At 39.2% G+C, this 21,317-nt stretch overlaps 1 protein-coding gene across 1 annotated transcript in view; it reads right to left on the bottom strand.

Annotated features, from left to right (window-relative positions):
* nup210 (nucleoporin 210) overlaps positions 1–20,209 on the bottom strand; it is a 28,377-nt gene extending 8,168 nt beyond the window's left edge. Inside the window, 35 exon segments of the mRNA XM_053317986.1 lie at positions 105–251; positions 445–559; positions 1,353–1,489; positions 1,830–2,050; positions 3,365–3,540; positions 4,025–4,199; positions 4,382–4,473; positions 4,863–5,021; positions 5,303–5,434; positions 5,551–5,631; positions 5,723–5,902; positions 6,384–6,446; positions 6,557–6,692; positions 6,778–6,905; positions 7,155–7,283; positions 8,157–8,258; positions 8,792–8,896; positions 9,277–9,383; positions 9,697–9,889; positions 10,230–10,403; positions 10,607–10,825; positions 11,799–11,944; positions 12,342–12,540; positions 13,731–13,886; positions 14,132–14,269; positions 14,395–14,535; positions 14,925–15,031; positions 15,125–15,193; positions 15,367–15,525; positions 15,793–15,925; positions 16,371–16,521; positions 16,772–16,868; positions 17,493–17,624; positions 18,914–19,053; positions 19,978–20,209. Coding sequence (XP_053173961.1) covers positions 105–251; positions 445–559; positions 1,353–1,489; positions 1,830–2,050; positions 3,365–3,540; positions 4,025–4,199; positions 4,382–4,473; positions 4,863–5,021; positions 5,303–5,434; positions 5,551–5,631; positions 5,723–5,902; positions 6,384–6,446; positions 6,557–6,692; positions 6,778–6,905; positions 7,155–7,283; positions 8,157–8,258; positions 8,792–8,896; positions 9,277–9,383; positions 9,697–9,889; positions 10,230–10,403; positions 10,607–10,825; positions 11,799–11,944; positions 12,342–12,540; positions 13,731–13,886; positions 14,132–14,269; positions 14,395–14,535; positions 14,925–15,031; positions 15,125–15,193; positions 15,367–15,525; positions 15,793–15,925; positions 16,371–16,521; positions 16,772–16,868; positions 17,493–17,624; positions 18,914–19,053; positions 19,978–20,141 — 4,903 coding nt within the window. The 5' untranslated portion in view covers positions 20,142–20,209.
* Positions 20,210–21,317: the final 1,108 nt, after the last annotated feature.

Genomic DNA, 21,317 nt, shown 5'->3' with positions numbered 1-21,317 from the left:
AAATGAATATAATGAAATAATGACTCAAAATGTTCACAGTCTATATCTAACAGACTCACTTTGAAGCATGTATGATACCTGGTCTGAATTCAGAGCAGCCTTACCAATGCTGGGGTCAAAGCTGGTGTGTGTTTTGAAGACGTCACTAGCAGGAAAATCAACAACTTCACTGGTGAAGCTGAGATGGCAGCTGATAGACGTTTCTGGCTGCAACTGAGAAATAGCTTCAGTCTGGACGGGAGAGCAGGTTCCTGCAGGGTAAAGCACACCATCATAAGACCCTGCAAAATCTGTGTGCTTCATTACACACCTAAATTAAATTAAAAAGTTATATTATTTATTCTAACATTCATTGTTATGCATCTTCAGTTTTTCAATATGGCAGTTACAAAGAAGAGAAGGACCTAAACTAATGCTTTAGAAAAAACTGAGTCAGTTCAGTACCGATGAGGTTGGTTCCTCTTTCTCTGGTAGTGAGTAGGACTTTGGTTTCTTTGCCATTCCTGATTGGAGTAGCCTGCGCCACAGCTGCTGTTTTTGTTGCTGCTTCCACTACCACCTACAGAGGCAAACAGGGAAAGGAAACAGTCAATAAACCCTGAGAAGATTCAGGTATGTGTTTGAAATACTCACATTATAATTTACATCCACAATTAATTGTTTGCATCAATCACATCAGACTGTCAGAGAAACAAACTAATTAAAACACAGTTTGAGTGTTTAATATTAGATTACTGCTTCCTTTGTCAATGTCTCCTCTCACACTGATAAACAAAACACATATCTTCCTTCAGTTGGTTTCATTAAAATGCTTATAAGCAGTGAGCACCTTTCTGTTGAAGATAAAATACTCCTCATCAAATTCAATCAATTCTCACTCCACTAATAAGAAATATTCATATAAAATAGCAGGTTACATTCATCTCATGAGCTGGGAGGATCATGACTAGATATATTATGGTGACACTCTGAGACAGAGCCAATTTATCCTGTGAGAGTCATGTCATGCACACATGCACACCTGTCAGGCAGATACACTGTGTTAAAGAGGTGATGATGGATACACCTGCTGTACTTTTATTCTCATTATGATATATTGCTGAAGAATTGATACAGTATTATGCACTGATCAAAATCTCTGGGGAGGTGTCAACAGTGGAAATAAAGAAACCAAAGTGGCGTGCTGTTTGCATAATTAGGACACTCAATCGGTTTCTTGTAGCTCATTCATCACAGCCATGAGTATCAAGAAAAGATAAGAAAAAAAAAAACAGGGTACACCTCCTGCTTTATCACTTAGTCAAGTGAAACAATGTAGCTAAGATAGTGGTTGCTATGTAAAGATAACATACCTCTCTGTATGTTCTCAATGTACCAGGTATGTCATAATACACAGTAGCAGTCCCAGCATCTCTGGCTACAGCAGCGCCACTTTTAGGGTCAATCTGAAGCACGCCATTAGCAGAAGAGCTCCAAGTACCATGAACACCTGCAGAAAATGGAACATAATGTCCAGATTTTTAAAAACATGTACACGTTGCCAAACTAAAGCTACTTCTAATGTACAAGGTAAAATATGTGGGGATCTCCTGGGCCAAGAGAAGTACTAAAAGCCACTTAATCACAAGGAAGAAATAATTAAACTGCATAAATACTGTGGAAGGACACAAAGGCAGATAATAGATAACTACTAGGCTGTCATCATCAAAGGCCAAATCTTAAGCCAACATTTTAATGCTTTTCTTTATTCTGTCTGTTCAAAATAGTAATTTTCTGATTTTACATATAACAGAGTAAATCTGTTGTTTAAAGACACGCAGAGCTCTCACCATCTTGGTTGGTGAAATGCGCAGAGAAGCAGATCACGTCTCCCACCACCAGTCTGTGGCTTTCATATGGGTGGATAGCGTTCTCCACAGGTATTGAAACATAGTCTGCCACGCCCACGTTTTCATTGTCCAACACCGAAAGAAGAGTGAGGCCTACGTTGACTGTCCTCACTGTCAAAGTATTGTTAGTAGGCCCAATCCCCACCTGCACCAGGTCATCTCTGCAGGGAAGAACAAACAAACATGTTACTTTATGGATTTATTACCTTTTATTGCTAATAAACTAGTAATGGGTTTATGGAGGGGATACTACAAGACAATTTAAACTTGTAATAAACCAACATATTAACCATTGTGCTGGTTCACATTTTCGGATTTACTTTTTTTTAAAAATTTTGTACATTGTAAAGAAAATAGTCAGTAAATGCAATTAGTAAATGACTGAATTATCATTACAGTTTCTTAATATGTTTCTTAAAAAACAACACAACATGAATACAAATATACTGCAAGTGAGAAAAATGTAGTGGAGATCTGTAAAGTAATAATTGGGCCGATACTATTAAAAATATTTAAGAAATCAAGCTTGTTTGTTTTATTTCCGGCTGTGATACTTCTACATTCGTTTTTATTTACATTTTTCCCCCCTAAAAATGTCTTTCTACCTCCATTTTAATAGCATCTGTTCTGAACAAACAGGGCCAAACTGCTGCCAATTCAGATACCAGTAAAATCCAACTGGCTCCTTAGAGACTCAACAAGATCTAATCACAGGCCAGCCCTCTTAGTCCCAATACTATCAGCCCTTTACCACCCTGATTTTGATACTTTCCCCCTAAAATTGTCTGTCAGCACCTGGAGTACAAGGTAATAAAATCAAGTTACTGTGCAGACAGATCAGGGAGTCCCTTGGTGGGAGTGCAGCAAAACACCTTCTTGCCCAACACTCCCATTAATTTAGCTCCTCACTCAGGTGGAAACAACTCCATCTGAAATGAGGTTGAGGGAACAGCCCAGTAAATTAATGTTGTGAGCTCGAAGTAGAGCCTGCCATTAAACTCTTCCATAACCTTAGCTACTCTCATTGCACGGTACAGATATTAATGCGCACAGTCTGAACAATTAGTATTACTGGTGTGTTTAGGAATTGCACGGTTTATCACTTCACTGGCTAAGCACAGAAAACATTGTGTTCGGGAGAGATCTTTTGTGGATTTATATAATAAAATGTGAAATAAATTCAAATCAAGCTCTCAAAATCAATATTGTGTAACAATGTGTACGCTGCAACAATGTAGAAAACAATGAATGTGGAAAAACATGCCAGCTGATACATTTATATATCTATATCAATATATATATATATATATATATATATATATAAATATATATATATATATATATATATATATATATAAAAGCCATGTTTCAGTCATTGAATCACACTGTTTATCAATGTATGAACTGCCACGCTGTGCACTTGAAACATAATGGGGAGCCTACAAGGACCCCTGTAGGTTGTTGTGGTGATTGACCTGTTAGTGGAAAACATGAGCTGGGAGTTGGAGCTGTGTAGAGCCTCTCCGGTGCTGGAGTGAAAGTGGACAGTGAATGTGATCACTACGCCCAGTGGGAAGGCTTTCAGGTTCTCTCTGGTGTGTGTGTAGAGCACTGGACTGGTACTGAAGCGCACATAAGACATAGGCACCACCTGAAGAATGGAGAGAAAAACCAGTGTTGCACTCATTAACCACAAGAACAATGTCTGCTGTCATTTCAAGGGTCAGTACTACATCACAGGGTGGCCAGACATTAGCCAGTAGGAGATGTAACAATTCATGTATCTCATGATTCAGAATGATTGATTCCTAGTTGACTATTTGACATGCTGAATATATTTATACAAAGAAAATGTATGAGAGCAGAATATCCCTTGTGAATTCTTCTTAGGCCAAACACTGCTTCACATTTAACCATTCCCATTCCTTGATGTACAGTAGTGTGGACAAATTGGTTGAACTAACATCCTGTACTGTTTTCTAACTCCATTAGACATATTCTCATACTTTCTAATCACAAATTGCTGTATAATAATTTGGTATTTCAGTGATGGATTTCACTGTCAATATCTGAAGAATACTGCTTTTAAAACCATGAACCTGTAACCCTTTTCAGGCAGTGGCTCTCAAACTGACCTTCACAGCAAGGATGAGAGTTTGATTGACACCAAAGGCTTCTTGCGAGGTGATCAGCAGAGAAGAGATTCCAGTGAGAGAGCCAGAGAATAGGAGGCCCTTATCATCTACTTGAGCGATAACAACCTGGTCAGGAAAATCCAGCATCTGGTAGGAGAGTGCACCAACACCATCCCTATTGCACATTGAAAAACACAATCACGCCAAAGTGCTTTGAGTTAGGTATGCTGTTATTTTTCCATTCTGACAAACTTCTGGGAAAAATACACCTTTGCACCTTTTTAAATGCATGTGTATTTAGAGTTTTATGGAGGCCAAAAGACAAAAAAAAATACTCTGATGGCACTTGTAACTCACCTGTTAGTTTGGAGTTTCAGGGCTGAGTTCGGAGCCATCAGTATCTCCCCAGCCTCTACTTCGGGATTAAGCATGTGCAGCTTGTCATAGACCTTGATCAAAGCAAAATGTTGAGACTCCAATTATTAGAGGGCTTTAATCATTCTTTGATGTTTTGGTTCTAGTGACATGTCATAGTTTAATGCAGCTTGAAGCTGGATGCATTCAGCTCCAACTAATCTGCAGTCTTTATCACTTGAAGTTAACAGCTTCAGATATCCAATGCTCAGCAACTTCAGTGCTCTGCTGCCTTTAACATCAACTTCCTCTATTTTGGAGAGGCAGCAGCAGGACATGATAATGATAGGCAAAGTAGTCCACAAATAGGGTTCTTTATCAAATATGTCCACACATTTAAAATACCACATTACATTGATTTCCAGGACACACAGATGTTTATAGCCATGTTTTTTTGGGTGTATCCCCAGAATGAGAGTTGTACCTGGATCTGAATTTCATCTTTGAACTCCTGCAGATTGTTCACTAGCTGTCCAGCCATGGGGTCACTAACTCTGAGCACCACTTTGAGTCCTGTCCGCCCTCTTGTCTTTCCAGTTACCCTCATGCCAAAATTGTGCTCTGACTGGAGCTCCACGTTAGCCTGAAGAAGACAGCCACCCATTATGAAATGGTAAAAATAGCAGCAGCAAATCAAATAAAATGGCAACAGTGATGAGGAAGCAGGGACAAGGCAGAAGTTGACAGGGAAGTAGAGACAAGGCAGATGCTGGTTTTTAATCATACTGTAATGCAGGGACAGCACATCTTATCAATCTGATAAAAAGATCTAAGGGGCAACAAGAGCCAAAAATAGGGATGGTTCAATGGCAGAAACTGCACGTATTATCAAATCTAAGAGCAAAAGCCCTGAGTGCAGGGTACCTCAACGTGTCTTGACTCAACATCCAGGATGTCTCTCTTGGTGGTGGACCAGTGGAAGGTCAGACCAGGTACAGCATTGCCAAAGGAGAAGGGTGTTTGACTATTGGTGATTCCCATCACATATACAGGCATCTAGAAAAAGAAACAAGATGAATCAAGGCAATCAGTAAGAATAATATCACTCCTAGGGACAGTCTTTTGCAAAAACAGTAATGTTGGTGGCGTTAATTTTGTGGTAAGCAACATACCTGTGTCCCTGTCTTCATTCTTGTGATAGGCGCTCTGATTCGAATGCCTGACAAATACACAACCTCAACTTCCACTTGATCCTGAGGACAGAAAAGAGTAAGCCTCTCTCTGTAAATGGTGAGTCAGCTATCCACTAATTCACAACTTCTACATATACACATATATATTTACCTGAGACACAACAACTAGCTTCCCAGTCTCAGCATCAACAGCTTGGACCAGTCCAGTCACAGTGACATTACCAACAGTAACACCTCTGACGTGACCCATGCTGTTAACAGAGGCGATCTCCTCATTGGAAATGGAAAAAAGGATGTTGGATTGAGGCTGAGGACCCCCCTCAGATGTGATCTATAAATGGCAGCAGGAATGAAAAGGGAAGAAACAGGAAAAGATGAAAAAAAATATGAGTATCACTCTTACTTGAGTGATCTTGACAACACTGATGTTTTAGTCAATATCTTTGATTAATACTGAGTCTGACAGTAATTTGCTGAAAGCCATTATCCTTTGTGTATTAAACTACTCAAGATTAGAAAAATGAAGCTCCAACATAAATAATGTGTGGTGTGTGTATATTACAGAGTTTAATGTTCAGCAATTAGGAGGCTTCTTGGATAGATTGTAACTGCATTCTAATTAGAGCTTGTGTTGAGCCAAATGAAAGGGGAGCTGGATGCTTAAACCAAGAGCAATTAGGATAACGTCATCTTGCAGAAGGGTCCTGGCAGAGGGCTCTTTTGGAAGACTGAAGACCAAATTAACTCTTTTGGCAAGATATACAGAGGCCAGCTGTTTCTAGGCAGAGCCCAAGCATCAATATTTCACATACCTGCATCATTGCTCCAATTAACAGAGTCATTCTTCCTGGGATGAGTTTGAATGGTGGAAATACCTAAAAATTACAACAAGAAAGTTACCTATTTTGCACAGCATGTGTAACATATACAAGAGTCACAATTATATCTGACACTTTCAAAATTCATTCAATTTCAAAAATTATACCTCAATTTGTTGAGGGGCAGATGCAATTTTTTTCCCATTTTTATCAACAACAACAGCTGACAGAGTGGTCTGACCAATTGTGGCACCTTTCACCAGGAAAACTGCAGAATCATATTCTGCGGACTCCGATAAATGTCTGTAGAGGAGACGTTTAGAAATTTACATAAAGCCTTGCATGTTCTCACATATTCAATGTAGACAAAAAGTTTCACATTACTTACTTTAGAGAGACTATTGCAGAAGCAGCCTTGAGTTTTAGATTCATGAATTTAAAGTAGCTGGCAGGGAACGGCTTCTTGTTATCGTCCAAGACTCTGACATAAGCTTTCACAGATTTGCCAATCTCCACCTGTAATCCATGTGAATGACATGATTAGGGAAATACTTTTGATTCACAGGGAGGGACAACCTAATGACAGTAATTCAAGACAGGCTGAATTTCATGAAAATTGGGAAGGAAAAAGACGACAACCATATTTAGTGCTTAGATGTGAGGCAGTGAGGCATTTTAGAAATGTGTGGTACTGATAGCTGATAGCATCAAGTCAAGCAGTGCCTGCACCCTCCATGTTGAGGGATTATGGGGCCTGAAACTGACCTTGTCAACCACTCTCACGTAGACCTCCAGGATGTCAGAAACGTGTACTGTGGCTTCGGCAGGTGCTGGAAATGCCAGACAAAGATCATGAACCATCACCTTCACCACACCTGGGCGCACCGGAGTAACCTGGGCACGAACACACAGCAAATCAAAGAGATATTTTCAAATGAATAAATCTCAATTCTATGCATTCACTTTAATTATTTTTCTTAGTCGAAGGTCTTCAACAAGGGGTCCGCGACCCCTAGGGGGTCCGTGAAGGTACTGCAAGTAGGGTTCGCGAAAGTTTTGGTTGATTAGACTTTTTTTCAAATATAAATTCCCCCTTGCAATTTTTTCCACAAATTGAAATGTCTTTAAATACACATCAACATGAATCCAACACACTGCAGTGAACAGATAAATGGAGGCAGAAGACGTCTTTCAGTCAGCAGTGCACACATTCAGCGACACACAGGAGCTCTTTCAAGCTGGGCACCGGTTCATTCACACCTGTCCCGCCAACGAGGAGGACCTGCCCCTATCACTGCTGTGCCAATCAAAAATGCTCATTCGTGTACACCATTCGACTAAGAAAAATAACTATAGGGTCATTCCATGCCAACTCATGGGACCTTGTAAAATCCTATAGCTCTACTCCAATCCTTTTTTTTAGAAGTTTGGGGTTTGGAACTAAATTGCATCATTTTTGCAATTTCTTTATACATGTATTTTAGGCCTCACCAATTGCGTATTTTGCACTGGATTGGGTTGAAATTTCTACTAAACTCCCAAGAAATTGAAGGGATAATTTGCAACTGAAAGTGTTTAGAGTAGAGCTATATGATTTTTTAAGGACCCATGAATATATTAGAAGTTTTCACATGATTGTTTTTCAAGAACATCCAAGAACTGAACTGGGAGGTCCTAGGTGACTTGTAATGGAATGACTCAGTCATCACAACTGTGTATTCTCCTTAAGTAGTCCTTCACAAACATCGTCCAGATGTTCATGCTTACCTGAGCTGTTCCTTGGCCATCCTGGAACACCACGTCTGCTATCCCGCTAACACTGGTATTGACAAAAAAGTGCCCTGAACCCTCTTTCAGGGCCAGATTCTCCTGCAAGACAAAAAATACAATCAATGCTCTGTGACAATGCCGAAATTTATTATACGACTAAAACAATTCCATATTTGGAGGTTATTCAGACACCGTTCCAGTTCACGGTCATGTTTTTCTGACAGACAGCTCGTCTTACATGTAACATTAAAGGGGACCTCTGACCACACTCACACCTAAAATCCTCTTACACAGGTCACTAGCTGTTACTTAACCCCAACACCTGCTAAACACTGCTCCTATATCACACAGGATTAAGAGAGGGGGGCCCACTGAGGGAACAGTGCAAGACATTCATGTTGCCAAGGAATCTTAGGCAAGATTATTAACATTTATATCAGTTGTATAAACAAAGAAATTCATTTCATTTTCCTTTTTTTTGCAGTGAAGATTTAAAAAAATGCTTTTATCCAAATTAAATCCTTGAATATCAAATGTAACTATATTTCTTTTGAGTAAAACAAGCCATCAAACGACTTGATTTGTCAGTAAATTGCATGTGAGACCGCCACACTGATAAATGTGTCTCTTACCCGCACATCTGGGTGGTTGTATATGGTTACTGTATCAGGAGAAACTTTCACATCTTCAACCAACAGAAGTTCAAGAGTGGCTGAGACTGGGATCAACGGGTCATACTGTCCAGAGTGAAGAAGAAGAGTGAAAAGTGTTATAGTGAAAAATGTAAATACATCAACAGAAAACATGCTCGTATTTCCACATAAGGAAGGCAAAATCTAAACCTTAAAGAATGTTTGCAAAATGATCCTTATGGGAAATGCATCAGGATAGCATTGTTATCAGTTTACATGTGTTTTGAATAGGTGAGTTTTAAAACACAGCCATTGAATATGGGTCAGTGTCTAATCTGAGACTAACCGCTCAGGTATGATGACAATCATTATTGGCACAATTTGATGGTGAAATGAAAAATACACTACTTAACACAGCTGCTTCTGCTTTTTAAGAGGAAGTTATTTTTTTTTTTATAAATGGTTGAGCCATTGTTTGCACTTACTGGACTGGGAACTTGGGCTGCTGCGAGATGTGAAATTTGGTAACCAAGAGCTGTCACTCTAATGGCAGCAATCCCCGTCTGATGGTGTACAAGAACTGTCTGACGTCCTGCCATAGAAGACAAAATTTTAACAAAAAAAGATTACACAAACAGTACTCAATACTTTTTGCCATCACTAATCTATAGAAACAAAGGAAAACACAACAAGAATGTATTCCAAGTAACAGGCAAAGACATCATTCTGTCTGCCTCCGCTGTGTAAAATTTACATCCTGCCAGATTTTTCTCCCCTGTTTTTTCCTAATTATCTTCCAAATGTCTAAACAGAAGAGAAAAGCTAGGCCAACCGCCCACTATCTTAACAACAAAACAAAACACAACCCATCAACAAAAGGTTTAAGGCAAGTTGAAGAGTTGTACCGTGAAGTTTCATCTGTTTGTTGCCATCCTCTAACAGCTGAAGCTCCATGGGCATTGTGGGTTCAATACTGGCCAGGGACTCCTTGGTGGATTCCCACAATATGCTCAGGGAGCTAAAGTTGTCAAACTTTCTTCCTTGTTGATCAAAAGCAGCCAGGTCCAAAATGGGGTTACGGTAATTTGAAACAGGCACCTAGAAAAAGGGTTTTTACATGATGAAATAATTTTCCAAACATTATGTTTTCATTATGGCAAAACATTATTTATCATTGTCATCACTAAGATAAAGGTAGTTTTTAATAATCTAACAGCGACTATAATTTGTTTTGTTTTTTACACTAATCCTTTTGTAAGATAGGTATTGCTTTCTTTAACGATGGATGTCTTTTTGAACAAAGATTCACTTGAATGGGAAAGTGGTCTCAGACTTTGGACCCTACTATACCTCTATTACAAAACAAAATACATGCAGTAAACACAGTAAGGGGTCACTTGTCGAAACTTGTCAACCAAACACGTGCACACATACATACCACTTGTTTGTTCTGCTGCAGCAGTGGACAGGTCAGGTCTAGACGTGGGCTGGTATACACTGGGACCAGCGTGAGGCGAGACGGAGGAGCACATACAAACTTCACCACTGCCACCTCCACAGCAGGGTAATGATTGGTCACACTAGCCCTGTTCCCCACCGTCACCTCCAGCACCTGAAAAAGAAAGATAAAGACAACTCAGTAAAAAGCTAATGGCAGATTTCTATAGTTGTATGTCTATGACTTTTTTCAGCCATCACAATAATTCAATGAGGATAGTCTTGTATACACAGTGGTGACATGAATATTCATAGGAGGATTATTAAGTTTGAGGTACAATTTGTTAATAGACTAAATATGAATACAGTAGATCCTACCTGCTCTCCCAGGGTCCTGCATGATGCTCTGACCCAGTGCTGGTTATAGTTGTGAGATGATGGGTTGGTCAGAGTGAGGCTCACACTGGCTTCATCCTCAGCGCGCAAGCTGCAGAAGAACTTGGAGGGCTCTAAAATCCAAGGCCGTGGCCCACCTTCGAACAACATGTCTTTAGATGATCCCAGAGTCACCACCGCCACAGATACAGGGTCAATGGCCTGCCAAATGTAAATGTTTAAGTTCAAACTGTTGTAGCGTAACTAAAGAAAGGCTTTCACTTTACAAAAGATCAACAGATTTTGGGGAGTAAAATCGAATCACACAGTAAGTGGGTCTGCAAAAAAGCAACAGGGAAAGATACTTCAATTAAAAAAGAGAAAAAAAATCAGCTTGACAATTCTTGTGTTAAGAGGAAGTTAGCTGAGGAAATGTTATGCTTAACTACACAGTATCAAAGACTAAAGAAATTGGGTCAATCTTCAACTGCCACGAGTGAAGGAACATCACAAATATGTCAGCAATATTTTGAATACTACTACTCATGATGTGGAGAAAAAAAAAGACTCAAAATTGTGGCATCAAACAGCATGTTATAACCTGGATGTAATATTCAATCATGTTTAAATGTTTCATGATAGAAGATTTGGTCATACCGCTGGATTTTGTATTCTTTCACAACATTTGAAGTCAATTTCATTCCTGAGCAGTAGTAGAGCCAAGGTGTAGAAAACAAAATCAGCGTAGCAAGTGTATAATGCATAATTAAAATGCATAGAGTGCAGAGGAAACCGGAGAGGGGGAAAATTTAACACTCACTGATCATCACATTTCTGCCTTGGTTGTAAAGGGAGACTGTGTGTGTGTGAATGTGCAGGGGTGTGTGTAAGAGAGTTTGTTTTCTTAGAAGACAAAAGCTAATTGATGCTTTGAGGTGAATCGAAAGAATAAAAGAAAATCACTGCAAAGACTTCAGGTAAAGTTCAAGATGATTACACCCTTCAAATCCCTGGGCTCATTCAAGAAGAAAATGTGTCAAATAAACAATTAAAAATGACCCAAAAGAAAATTAGCTGTACAACATTAAGTCTAGAGGACTTAAGAAATATCCATTTTGTATAAAAGGGGGCAAAACCATATGTCTCAAAGTTCATGATGAGCAAGGAACTGGAAGGACGAGCCCTTTGGACTCACCATGAGAGGAAGATAAGCAGCAATTGTGATCTTGGCACTGAGGTGAACGTTGCCGTGGGTGTAGCTGACAGAAAGCGTGGTGTAACCGGGGGCCAGGGCTTTGGCTCTGACTCCGCTGCAGTGATCTTGGCCTGGTGCCAGCCTCCCTGGATGAGCAGGAAGAGGGTTGAAGGAAGCCAAAACAGATGCAGTATGACAATGAACAAATAGCCACAATTGTTCACACAGGCAAAGTCATTTATCTTCCCATCTTAAACCACACTGGAGTACACAGAGGTTTTATTATTTGTCCCAGCTCACCCTCTACTCTTCTAATTAATAATACAAGATTACAAAAAGAAAAAAATGTCCAACTTTTCAGGAAATAAAAGGGTGTAATGACAATCTATAAGCTAAAATTAAAAATGCTTCAGCGTTAAAGGGGAATGTGCCCATACTGTTGGTTAAGTACAGGTATACGTATCCTACTGAATTTATCCTTCCAGTATAAGCCTCAAACGTTCACAGTTGCAATCACAGTCTAGTCCAGTCACTTGAACTCACCATCTAGCAGCTGGAAGATGCCACGGTGCCCCTCCTCAACCTGCAGGTCAAAGTGGGAGCAGTCACTCAACATGACCTGGTCCATCTCCACCTCCTCCAGCAGGCCAAAAATCCTGAGGGGTAGATCGAGAATGTGGCCCACCCTGGCTTCAACTGGGCACTGAGCGAAGTCCATCGCCACAGGCTCAACAACATACACCTGAAGGAAAAAAAACATTGTCAAAGAGGTATCAAGAGTCTTTGTAAAAATGGGAGATTCAAGCTATAAAACTGCAACAAAGCTGTAATAGGCTCTTGGAAAAGCACATTGGGCTTTTATAGCACTTGAACATTTAAACAAAACTAAAATCAAAACTTGGGGACACAAACCATTCTAATCTATTATATATAAGGAGCTTGACACTCAAACACTCTAATCTACTTCTTCGAGACTGTATGGGTGTGGTTTGAACAGATTTGAAAGACAGTGGCCTGACAAGACCAACAAACTACCCCTCCTCCCCCCACCCACTTTCATTACATTTGAATTCAAATACTGCTAAATCGTGATTGGGCACCATTTCTGACAGAGCCACCGATATCAAACCAGCAGAAAGAGCACAGATAAAGCAGCACAGGCAGAAATCTCATGTACAATAACCACAATGTTTCATTTCCACAAAACTGTGTGTTCACCAGCTTATTAATCACAGTAAAAATCTGATCAAGAAAGCTGACTTCCAGGGCCTTAAAAATAAAGAAATAAGGTCCACCACAACACCTGATGAATACTTGAGTTTCCACAATATGCAAATCAACATGCATGGCATATAATGTTTTAGCCACAACTACTACAAAGTTTTAACCCCCCCCCCCCCCCCCCCCAATTGGCAGATTTTATAATCATGATTATAAACCTGATAAATTAATTAAAGAAAGTAATCAGGATGATCACCTTTGCCATAAATACCATATTAATATCATTTAAAGGCTCAATATGTAGCAATCATAAATTCCTTCTCACTAGTGACACTGGTGGCCATTACGTGAGCTCAACATTCTGTTGCATGCAAGCAAGACTATTGCATGTGATGCGTGTAAACACACTGTGGCTGTCATTGCAGGGGTGTTGTGAAACTTGAAGTGGTTGATGGAGAGCTAATATTTGCAGGGTGTGCCTACTTCGATGCCACCATTTTTGTTATTTTTGTTGTGGTAGACACCGGTTCAGGTTCTTCGCATAGAAATCAATCAACATGCTGTGTGTTTCATAACAACCTGTTCACTCATTTAAATAATAAAAAAAGACTTCACAAATGTAAATTGCTTCATAATTTCTAATTCATAATTGAATCTTTAACAGTTGTGCTTTCTTTAAATCAATGTGTCAGCTTTCCAATGTGAACTTACCTTCATCTGTCCATAGTGTAGTGGGTTGCGGAGATCATGAGCATAAACTATGCTGACGCCAATGTCACTGACTGTTGTCATCACTCCTTTCACCGTCACAGTGGCTACAGCTGTATTCGATGAAGACCAGCTGAAATTTCCACTCCCTCCTGTGGCCTGTCACAAGCATGAGAGAACAGGAATTATGATTTCCAACAAAATAACAACTCTTATTTTTTAACCTACATCCAGACTCCGTGGTAAATGACCTTAATGCAGAGTTTTTTGGCAAAGTATGAATAGGAGTAATTGGTACAAAATCATTCAAAGGGTGTCATATGCTCGACACTTGTGCCCTTTGACCGATTCAAAGACATTCAACCACAAAGTTTCTCATGCATTCTATAATAAAGAATAATTACCTTTATTGTGTACTGATAAGCTCCGACCTTGGGCTGCCATGGAAACGTGAGAATACTGGGACTAAGAACTATAGGGTTATAGATTTCCACATCCTGTTCATTGTGGACTGGGTTGGCGAGTGCATGGACCTCTCCATTCTGAAAGACAGCAGAGGCCACAGGAAATGTTCAAGCTCCCTATACTGTACTGTACTGGCAGAAAGTTAATGCAATAATGATGCTCCAGCTCAAATGAACAATTAAGAAGCTGCATTTAAACTCACTTCATCCACAACAGCTTTCAGGGTAGCATTAATGAGAGTCAGGCCTTCTTTGAGTGCTTTGACACGATGATATGATCCATTCAGAGAAGATTCCAGGTTTTCAAAGTACTCCGAAGGAAAACCGGTGCCAATACGGACATTCTGCCAAATCAAAATAAACCAGACATTTAAACTACTGTCTATGTATTAATATACATATAGATATATAAATAACATATGCATCACATGTATTTAGATTTGTCCATAATTTCAAAGATTCAAGGGTAAGCATTTTCTCACCACTGGTTTGAAATATTGGTTAATAAAACTCAAAGGACAGTGCAGGAAGGCTCAGCATGCAATTCATCTCTCTACTCTAGTACAAGTGTTTCTGGCTACATTGCATTAAAAGTTACCTAAATCTTTCTTTTATGATGAAATGTAAAATTACTGACTTCATTTTACAAGAACATAATGGTTGACTTCCACAATCACTGTCAAAATAGGAAGTAAAGTTTACAATGCTAATCATTTTACTGAAGCATACTCACATCAGAGAGGTAGATTTTGTTGCCGGATTTATCGAATACTTCAATGACGATATCATACACTCTGCCTGTTTCGAGAGCCCAGCTGTCTCCTGGATGAATTTTAAAACCTAAACAACAAAAAGCAGATCAACAGATTGTTTATCACTGACATTATGAAATGCTTTTCATTGTATTTTTAGTAGTAAGTGAAAGAGACTGACCAAGGTAACCTGGTTCAACCACATGCAGAGTGCTATTGGGGAGGCGAGAGATTCCTTGCATTCGAAGGCCTTAACAGAAGCTGCTAAGGAAAATTAAATCAGGCACACTCATTGACATTTACAGCTATACATTTAATTGTATTAGACTTGATATAAACAGTGCCTAACATCACTGCAGTTCAATAACACAAATAACAAGACTATATGTTAACAGTTGAAGAGGTCATGGTAAAGAAGGATACTCTTATGGTCCAGCACCACATTGATGTGTCCCAGTTGAATTGCTGTGACTGTGGAGATTTTTTGATCCAGACTGGCTACAATAATTTCTGTATTTCCATTAGGTCCAACCACACTGTTCTGGAGGTGCAGCTCATACTGATCACAGGGCATAGTGAGCTCTTTACAAACAAAAGATAAACACAAATTAGCTTAGGAGCCGGCATTTCTGCACCACACAGAGATTTGAAACTAAAAGGAAGGAAATGACACATGCTCGTCTCTTAGCAACATCATGAGACTCAAACAAACATTTTTTACTTCAATTTCAGGTAGTTAACTGATGGTTGAACATTATGGTGATAATGTGTAGTACTACTGTGCTAGATAAAACTACAAAAACAGCACAACAGCTGTGGTCAGAGTAAAATGACTGAACAGAGTCAGACCTGCGATCGTGCCCTGTTTTATCTTCAGGACTTTGTATCGGATGGAAGTTCCCGCCAACAAGTAGACATCATGTGCAGGACTCAGCATTATGTTCTCCAAAATCAGCAGCCTCACCTCCGCTGCACCCACATCCTGTGGCAGAGATATCATAACTTTTAAGAATAGCTCAGCTTGAGCTTCCTGCTTCACTAAACTAGACTGAACTGGCTGCAGTGTGAGGCTACAAATCAATACAAAAAAATGTGAAAGCAGAATGTAGTAATAAATTATTACTAAAAATAAATCTTCTTTGCTCTTTGTGGGAAAATAACATGTGGAAATAATGGATGACAAAAAAAGTGGGCAAGTATTTGACAACTTTACTATCAGTACTATTTAAAGATATTAACCATCACACAGGACACAATTTAAGCAGAGTTTATTTTTCTCCTGTGATTTACCACCTTAAAGTTAGACCAGAATAGTCTTGAAGCTGTTTATGACTCTAACAATATAGTATGTTTAACATTTTTGCTAAGGTAAAAAAAAAAAAAAACAACCAAAAAACAAGAAATATATCTTAGCAACTGCAGCTTACCTTATACAATGACTCTTGTATTTTGGCCTTTAATTTAGCATGTCCTGTTTTAAGTCCAGAAACCAAAATAATATCACCCTGTTTCCCAACACGCTCCATTTCAGATATGTATCCAGGGGGTTTGTATGTGGACTCGGAGAACTTCAGTACCCTTGAGGAGAGGAAAAGGGACAAAACTCAACCCTTGCATCTGACCTCAATTATGATCATTTCCCAGAGGAGGAGAAAACAAGAGACAACATGCAAAGATTATAATAATTTGGCAAAACAACAGAATCACTGAATAAGTGGTTTTATAGTAAGGACAGCATATCAACTTAGATTGTGTAATTATCTCCATATTTACTTATGCAGACAGCTAAGGGGACTTTGAGGCAGAGTACTAACATAGGAAGGCCTACCGTAATGAATTGTAAGAATCAGAGAATCCATTCACATCTACATCTTTCACTAAGGTCCAGTCAAACACTAGACCAGCGAGGGTGCTGAAGGTGTTTCCTGTAACATAAAAAAACAGGACATGAGTCAGACTTGCTACTTCTTTAAATCACAAACCTTAAATCTAAGATCTTGTGTTATTAGGCTTAAGACACTATGCTGAAGAATATATTAGAAGATGCGCACAACTGTTTGAAAGCTCCTGGCAATCGAATTAGCTAGAACAAAACCAATAGGCATTTTCATTACAGTATACTCCTTTTGCAATCTACTTTTTCTGAGGAATCTAAAATGTGCTTTTAGGCCAGAGCAAACAAAAACAAAATACCAGACCCTGGGGCCATCATCAGAAAGAATCAGACTGTAGCTACAGCTCATTAAACTAAGTGTATCTGCCTTAAATGGGACTACTCTAACAGAACAAACACAGCCACCTCACAGTAACAGCCTGAGGAGAAAGAAAACACTGCCCAGAGCCAGCTCAGTCACTGTAAGAAATCTTTAAAGCAGTATGACATGAACTCTTTATAGAAAATACTGTAGCGTATATAGACTCATAATACAAGAATTGTTGGACAGTGTAAATTATTCCTAATAGTCTTTAGGGACTATTATCAGTAACGCTAGCGGTTTATAATGAGAATCAAGTTAACTGTTAACTTGTGATAAGCCAGTAAATGAGACCTTCAGAGTCCAGTGCATGAATTCTGAGTGCCAGTGGTGAGTCCTCAAGATGTAGCTCTCTGGTGGTGGACTCAATCTGGATCGCACTGATGATATCCACAATGGCATCACAGCGTAGTACCTGCCCTGTAACTGCAAGTGGAAGAGAGGGGGGGGGGCATTAAATACGGCACACATACCTGTACCGTAACCCAGTTTTGGACATTCAGAAATAATTGGCTTGGCGTTTTAAAAGGTATAGTAACACTGAGGCGCAAAGTATGCTGTGTATGGAAATGACTATGCAGATTAAAATCTCTAAAGTATCCAGTGCTAGTGCTTCTACCAGCAAACACTGTGGTTTTCCTGGTCTGCTAAGGGAGCTGTTTTATGATATATTATATCAGATTATGTTTTGGTTAACCCCAAACAGCTTGAGCGAATTAGACCACATTCAAAGTCAGTGACTATGGTCTGACCATAGTCTTTCCCCTGTTATTAAGTGGGTTTTACTTCAGAAAAAGTGTCTGATTTTTAAAAATGTGTTTTATTACAAAGCAAACGCTTCAAACTGCCAGTCATCCACGACAATAACCGTGCAATAGACGACAGATGACAAGCGGACAAAGTGTTGTGCAACAGAATGGCGCTTTGTAAGACAAGTTTACATTCTGAAGACATTTCTGTATCACCAGTTTGAACTTAAGAAATTGCTTAGACTGCACATTTCAGAGGCTCCATTCTTTTCAGATTATTTTCAAGGGGATTTTTGATGGCATACAGTTGGTATAACAGACTACTATCCCACAATACTCAATAGGGTGCACTTTATGACGTATATATTCTGCCATAAATCTATGTGAAATCAGAACACTTCAGAAGCTAGAGCAGTGTGACAAACCATAAACTGCCTTTTATCATATATTCATAAATATGTATATATTTCATATACATATACAGGTGTAATTAATTCTGAGCTAAACATAAAACAAAGTGTGACGATAATTAAAACAGTTTCCAGGGTATTCCACCTTCTCTCATTTTCCAGGTGTTTCTTGCTGTTGGAAACCAACGCTACTATTCCAGGTGTTCCGGTTTTTCATGTTGCATTTGCATGCCCGTACATCTGTGGTGCATCTGTATGCAAAACTTGTGGGCAGTCAGCAAAAGCATGCTTCAATATCTACTTAAATGTGCTAATACATTTGCAAAATCTCCAGAGAGGTTGAGGTTGAACATTACAATAATAAATGTCGAGGCCTGTATTGTTCTCCTCATATTAACACACACACACACACACACACACACACACACACACACACACACACACACACACACACACACACACACACAACCTAAAGTATGAATGGATTCATGTCCCAACTCCAATAAAAAGAACCACACTTGAATGAGACACTTTTAAAGCATATTACTGTACTTACCAACATCTTCTGCCAGAATGATGCTGGTGAGTCTGGATGGCTGGGTGGAGAGAGCCTGTAGAACAGCTCTCTTGGAGCAGCCTTTGTCTCTCTCTTCATCCAGAGCTTGGATGCTCGCTACCTCTGGCCTGGTGGAAAACCTGTAGGGATAAGACCAGAATAAACAAGCCAAATACAGAACTGTAAGTAAGTAGTAGCCGTTAGAGCCTGACCGATAATCTTATATATTCATAAACACGCTTTTTCTCCCAAATGTGGTTACCAAACACTTGTGACAAAGAATGGAGGCTGTGATATTTTACAGTTCATGGGCAACTTAGTTTTTATAAAACTACACCAGTGCACTGAAACCGTAAACTTCACTGGGAATTAAATATGTGTATATTAAACTCGAAAAAGGAAAAAAGGATTAAATATACAAAAAAATGCAGCCTATGTATCTTTAAAAAAATATTGGCACATATCAGGCGTCATTAACACTGATACTGATATCTGTTATAGGCCAATAACATCAATTGACTGATATAGCGGTCTGGCTCTAGTAGCCATACAGATCTTTGCATGCCACTGTAAGAATTTCTCTTTAACTTGTTTATCATTGAATGAAATATTTTATGGGGAATAACATTTTCAGATTTGGAAAAAGGTGAAGTAACATGCAGAAATCACTGTCTACTTCAAAGGTTTTAGAAACAGGGTGGAGGCTTCTGGCACAACTTCACCTACTTCCAAGGTGCATAGAGAAGGAAAAAAAGTCTGAAGACAGTCAAAGCTCCAGCAACACTTGTAGCATAGACGAACTTTATTAACAGATATCAATACTAATATGAATAAAAACAGATAGTAATATTAATTAAGTTCTCCTATACCACAAGTGTTGCTGGAGCTTTGACTTACTTCAAAGGTTTCAGCTGCTTTATTGCCCCCAGACACTGCCTAACTACAGTGTACACAGTACAGTTGCGCCCATGTGGCCTCACATGCCCTTTGAAATATGACACTAGTTTATAAAGCATGCTTCTGCTTAGGTTTAATCAGGCAGACTTTATATCCCACCCACTTACCATCTGTAGCAGCCTTCAGTAGTTTCCAGTGTGAAGTTAATCCTTGTACTTCTGGCGAGTGGTAGCAACACTTTTGGTATATTTAATCTGGAGGTACAGCTAACTTGATTATCGGTTATTATCAATGATAGCCATAGCAACACTGATAATCTTAGCGAGATCATTGCCGCTGAGAAGATTGGTGAAATGAATGGACGACAAGTTTCTGCCCTAGCTTAACTTCTTCCGTCCCATTAAGAAAGCTGTTTGTGCATTAGTTTTAGAACTAGTTGCAGATCTCAGATCTATTGAAGCTATTTCTCAACTCAAACACACACACTTACTCACTCACTTACTCTCTCAAACACACACACACAGACACTCACACACAGCCTTCCGGGGCTCAGTTTCGGTTAGTGTCAGTAAGCAGAGCCTCGTGATAATAGTACAACAGTAACAATGTGCTCTGGTCCTCAGACTCTTCGCTTCTTTTATCCTCGAAAATACGGCGAAACGCACGGCGAGTCTCAATTTTAAATTTCAGTGACCAACATTAACGCCTATAATTAACAAACGGTGGCTCATATTACGCATGTCTCGTACAAATACCCGCCATTGGATTTTCCAGCGTGCATGCCGGGAGTGAGGAAACGTCACAGACACGGAAGCGCAGCAGGGGCGATGACGTTGTTTCTTAAAGGCACAGTGTCATTTCAACTTGATTTATTCATTTAGGCTATTCATTTTTTAAACCTTTATTTTACCTCGAAAGATAATTGAGGAAGAATCCTCATTTACAGTGGTGTAGAGAAACAACAACAACAACAACACAACTATAGAAAGACATATTGACCTCTGCCCCCGCAATTGACAAAAGGTCTTGCTGTTTTTTGTGTTTTTTTTTTTTTAATACAAACATATTAAACGACTAATTTAAAAGAATTGGCAACTTTGCTTAGTAAATTAATTAATAATAAAAGCTTACAATTGCTAACTGCTCAGCTTCTCAACTACGTACATGTTTATATGTACATAATACGTGTGTGTGTGTGTGTGTGTGTGTGTGTGTGTGTGTGTGTGTGTGTGAAATTATGTTATAAATCTGAAAAATAAAAGAAGATAAAACACTAAATAAACACATACAAGTAAACTGGTAAGATTAAGATGAAGTTAAACACATTGCAATCAATTAAAACAAGGTCTGAAATAAGGCCTTTGAACAGCTGGTAAAGAATCTACTTTTAAGGCCTTTTGCAGATTGTTCCAAGTGTAAGGTGCATCATAAGAGAATGGCATATTTCTGACTAGTGGCATATAGAGCAACAACCGATTCTGTGATCTAGTACCAATATCATGTGGCT

Source organism: Scomber japonicus, chromosome 4 (assembly GCF_027409825.1).
Source record: "Scomber japonicus isolate fScoJap1 chromosome 4, fScoJap1.pri, whole genome shotgun sequence".
Classification (NCBI taxonomy): Eukaryota; Metazoa; Chordata; class Actinopteri; order Scombriformes; family Scombridae; genus Scomber; species Scomber japonicus.
The sequence above is the reverse complement of the archived record's forward strand: the minus strand, read 5'-3'. Positions and strand labels throughout refer to the sequence as shown.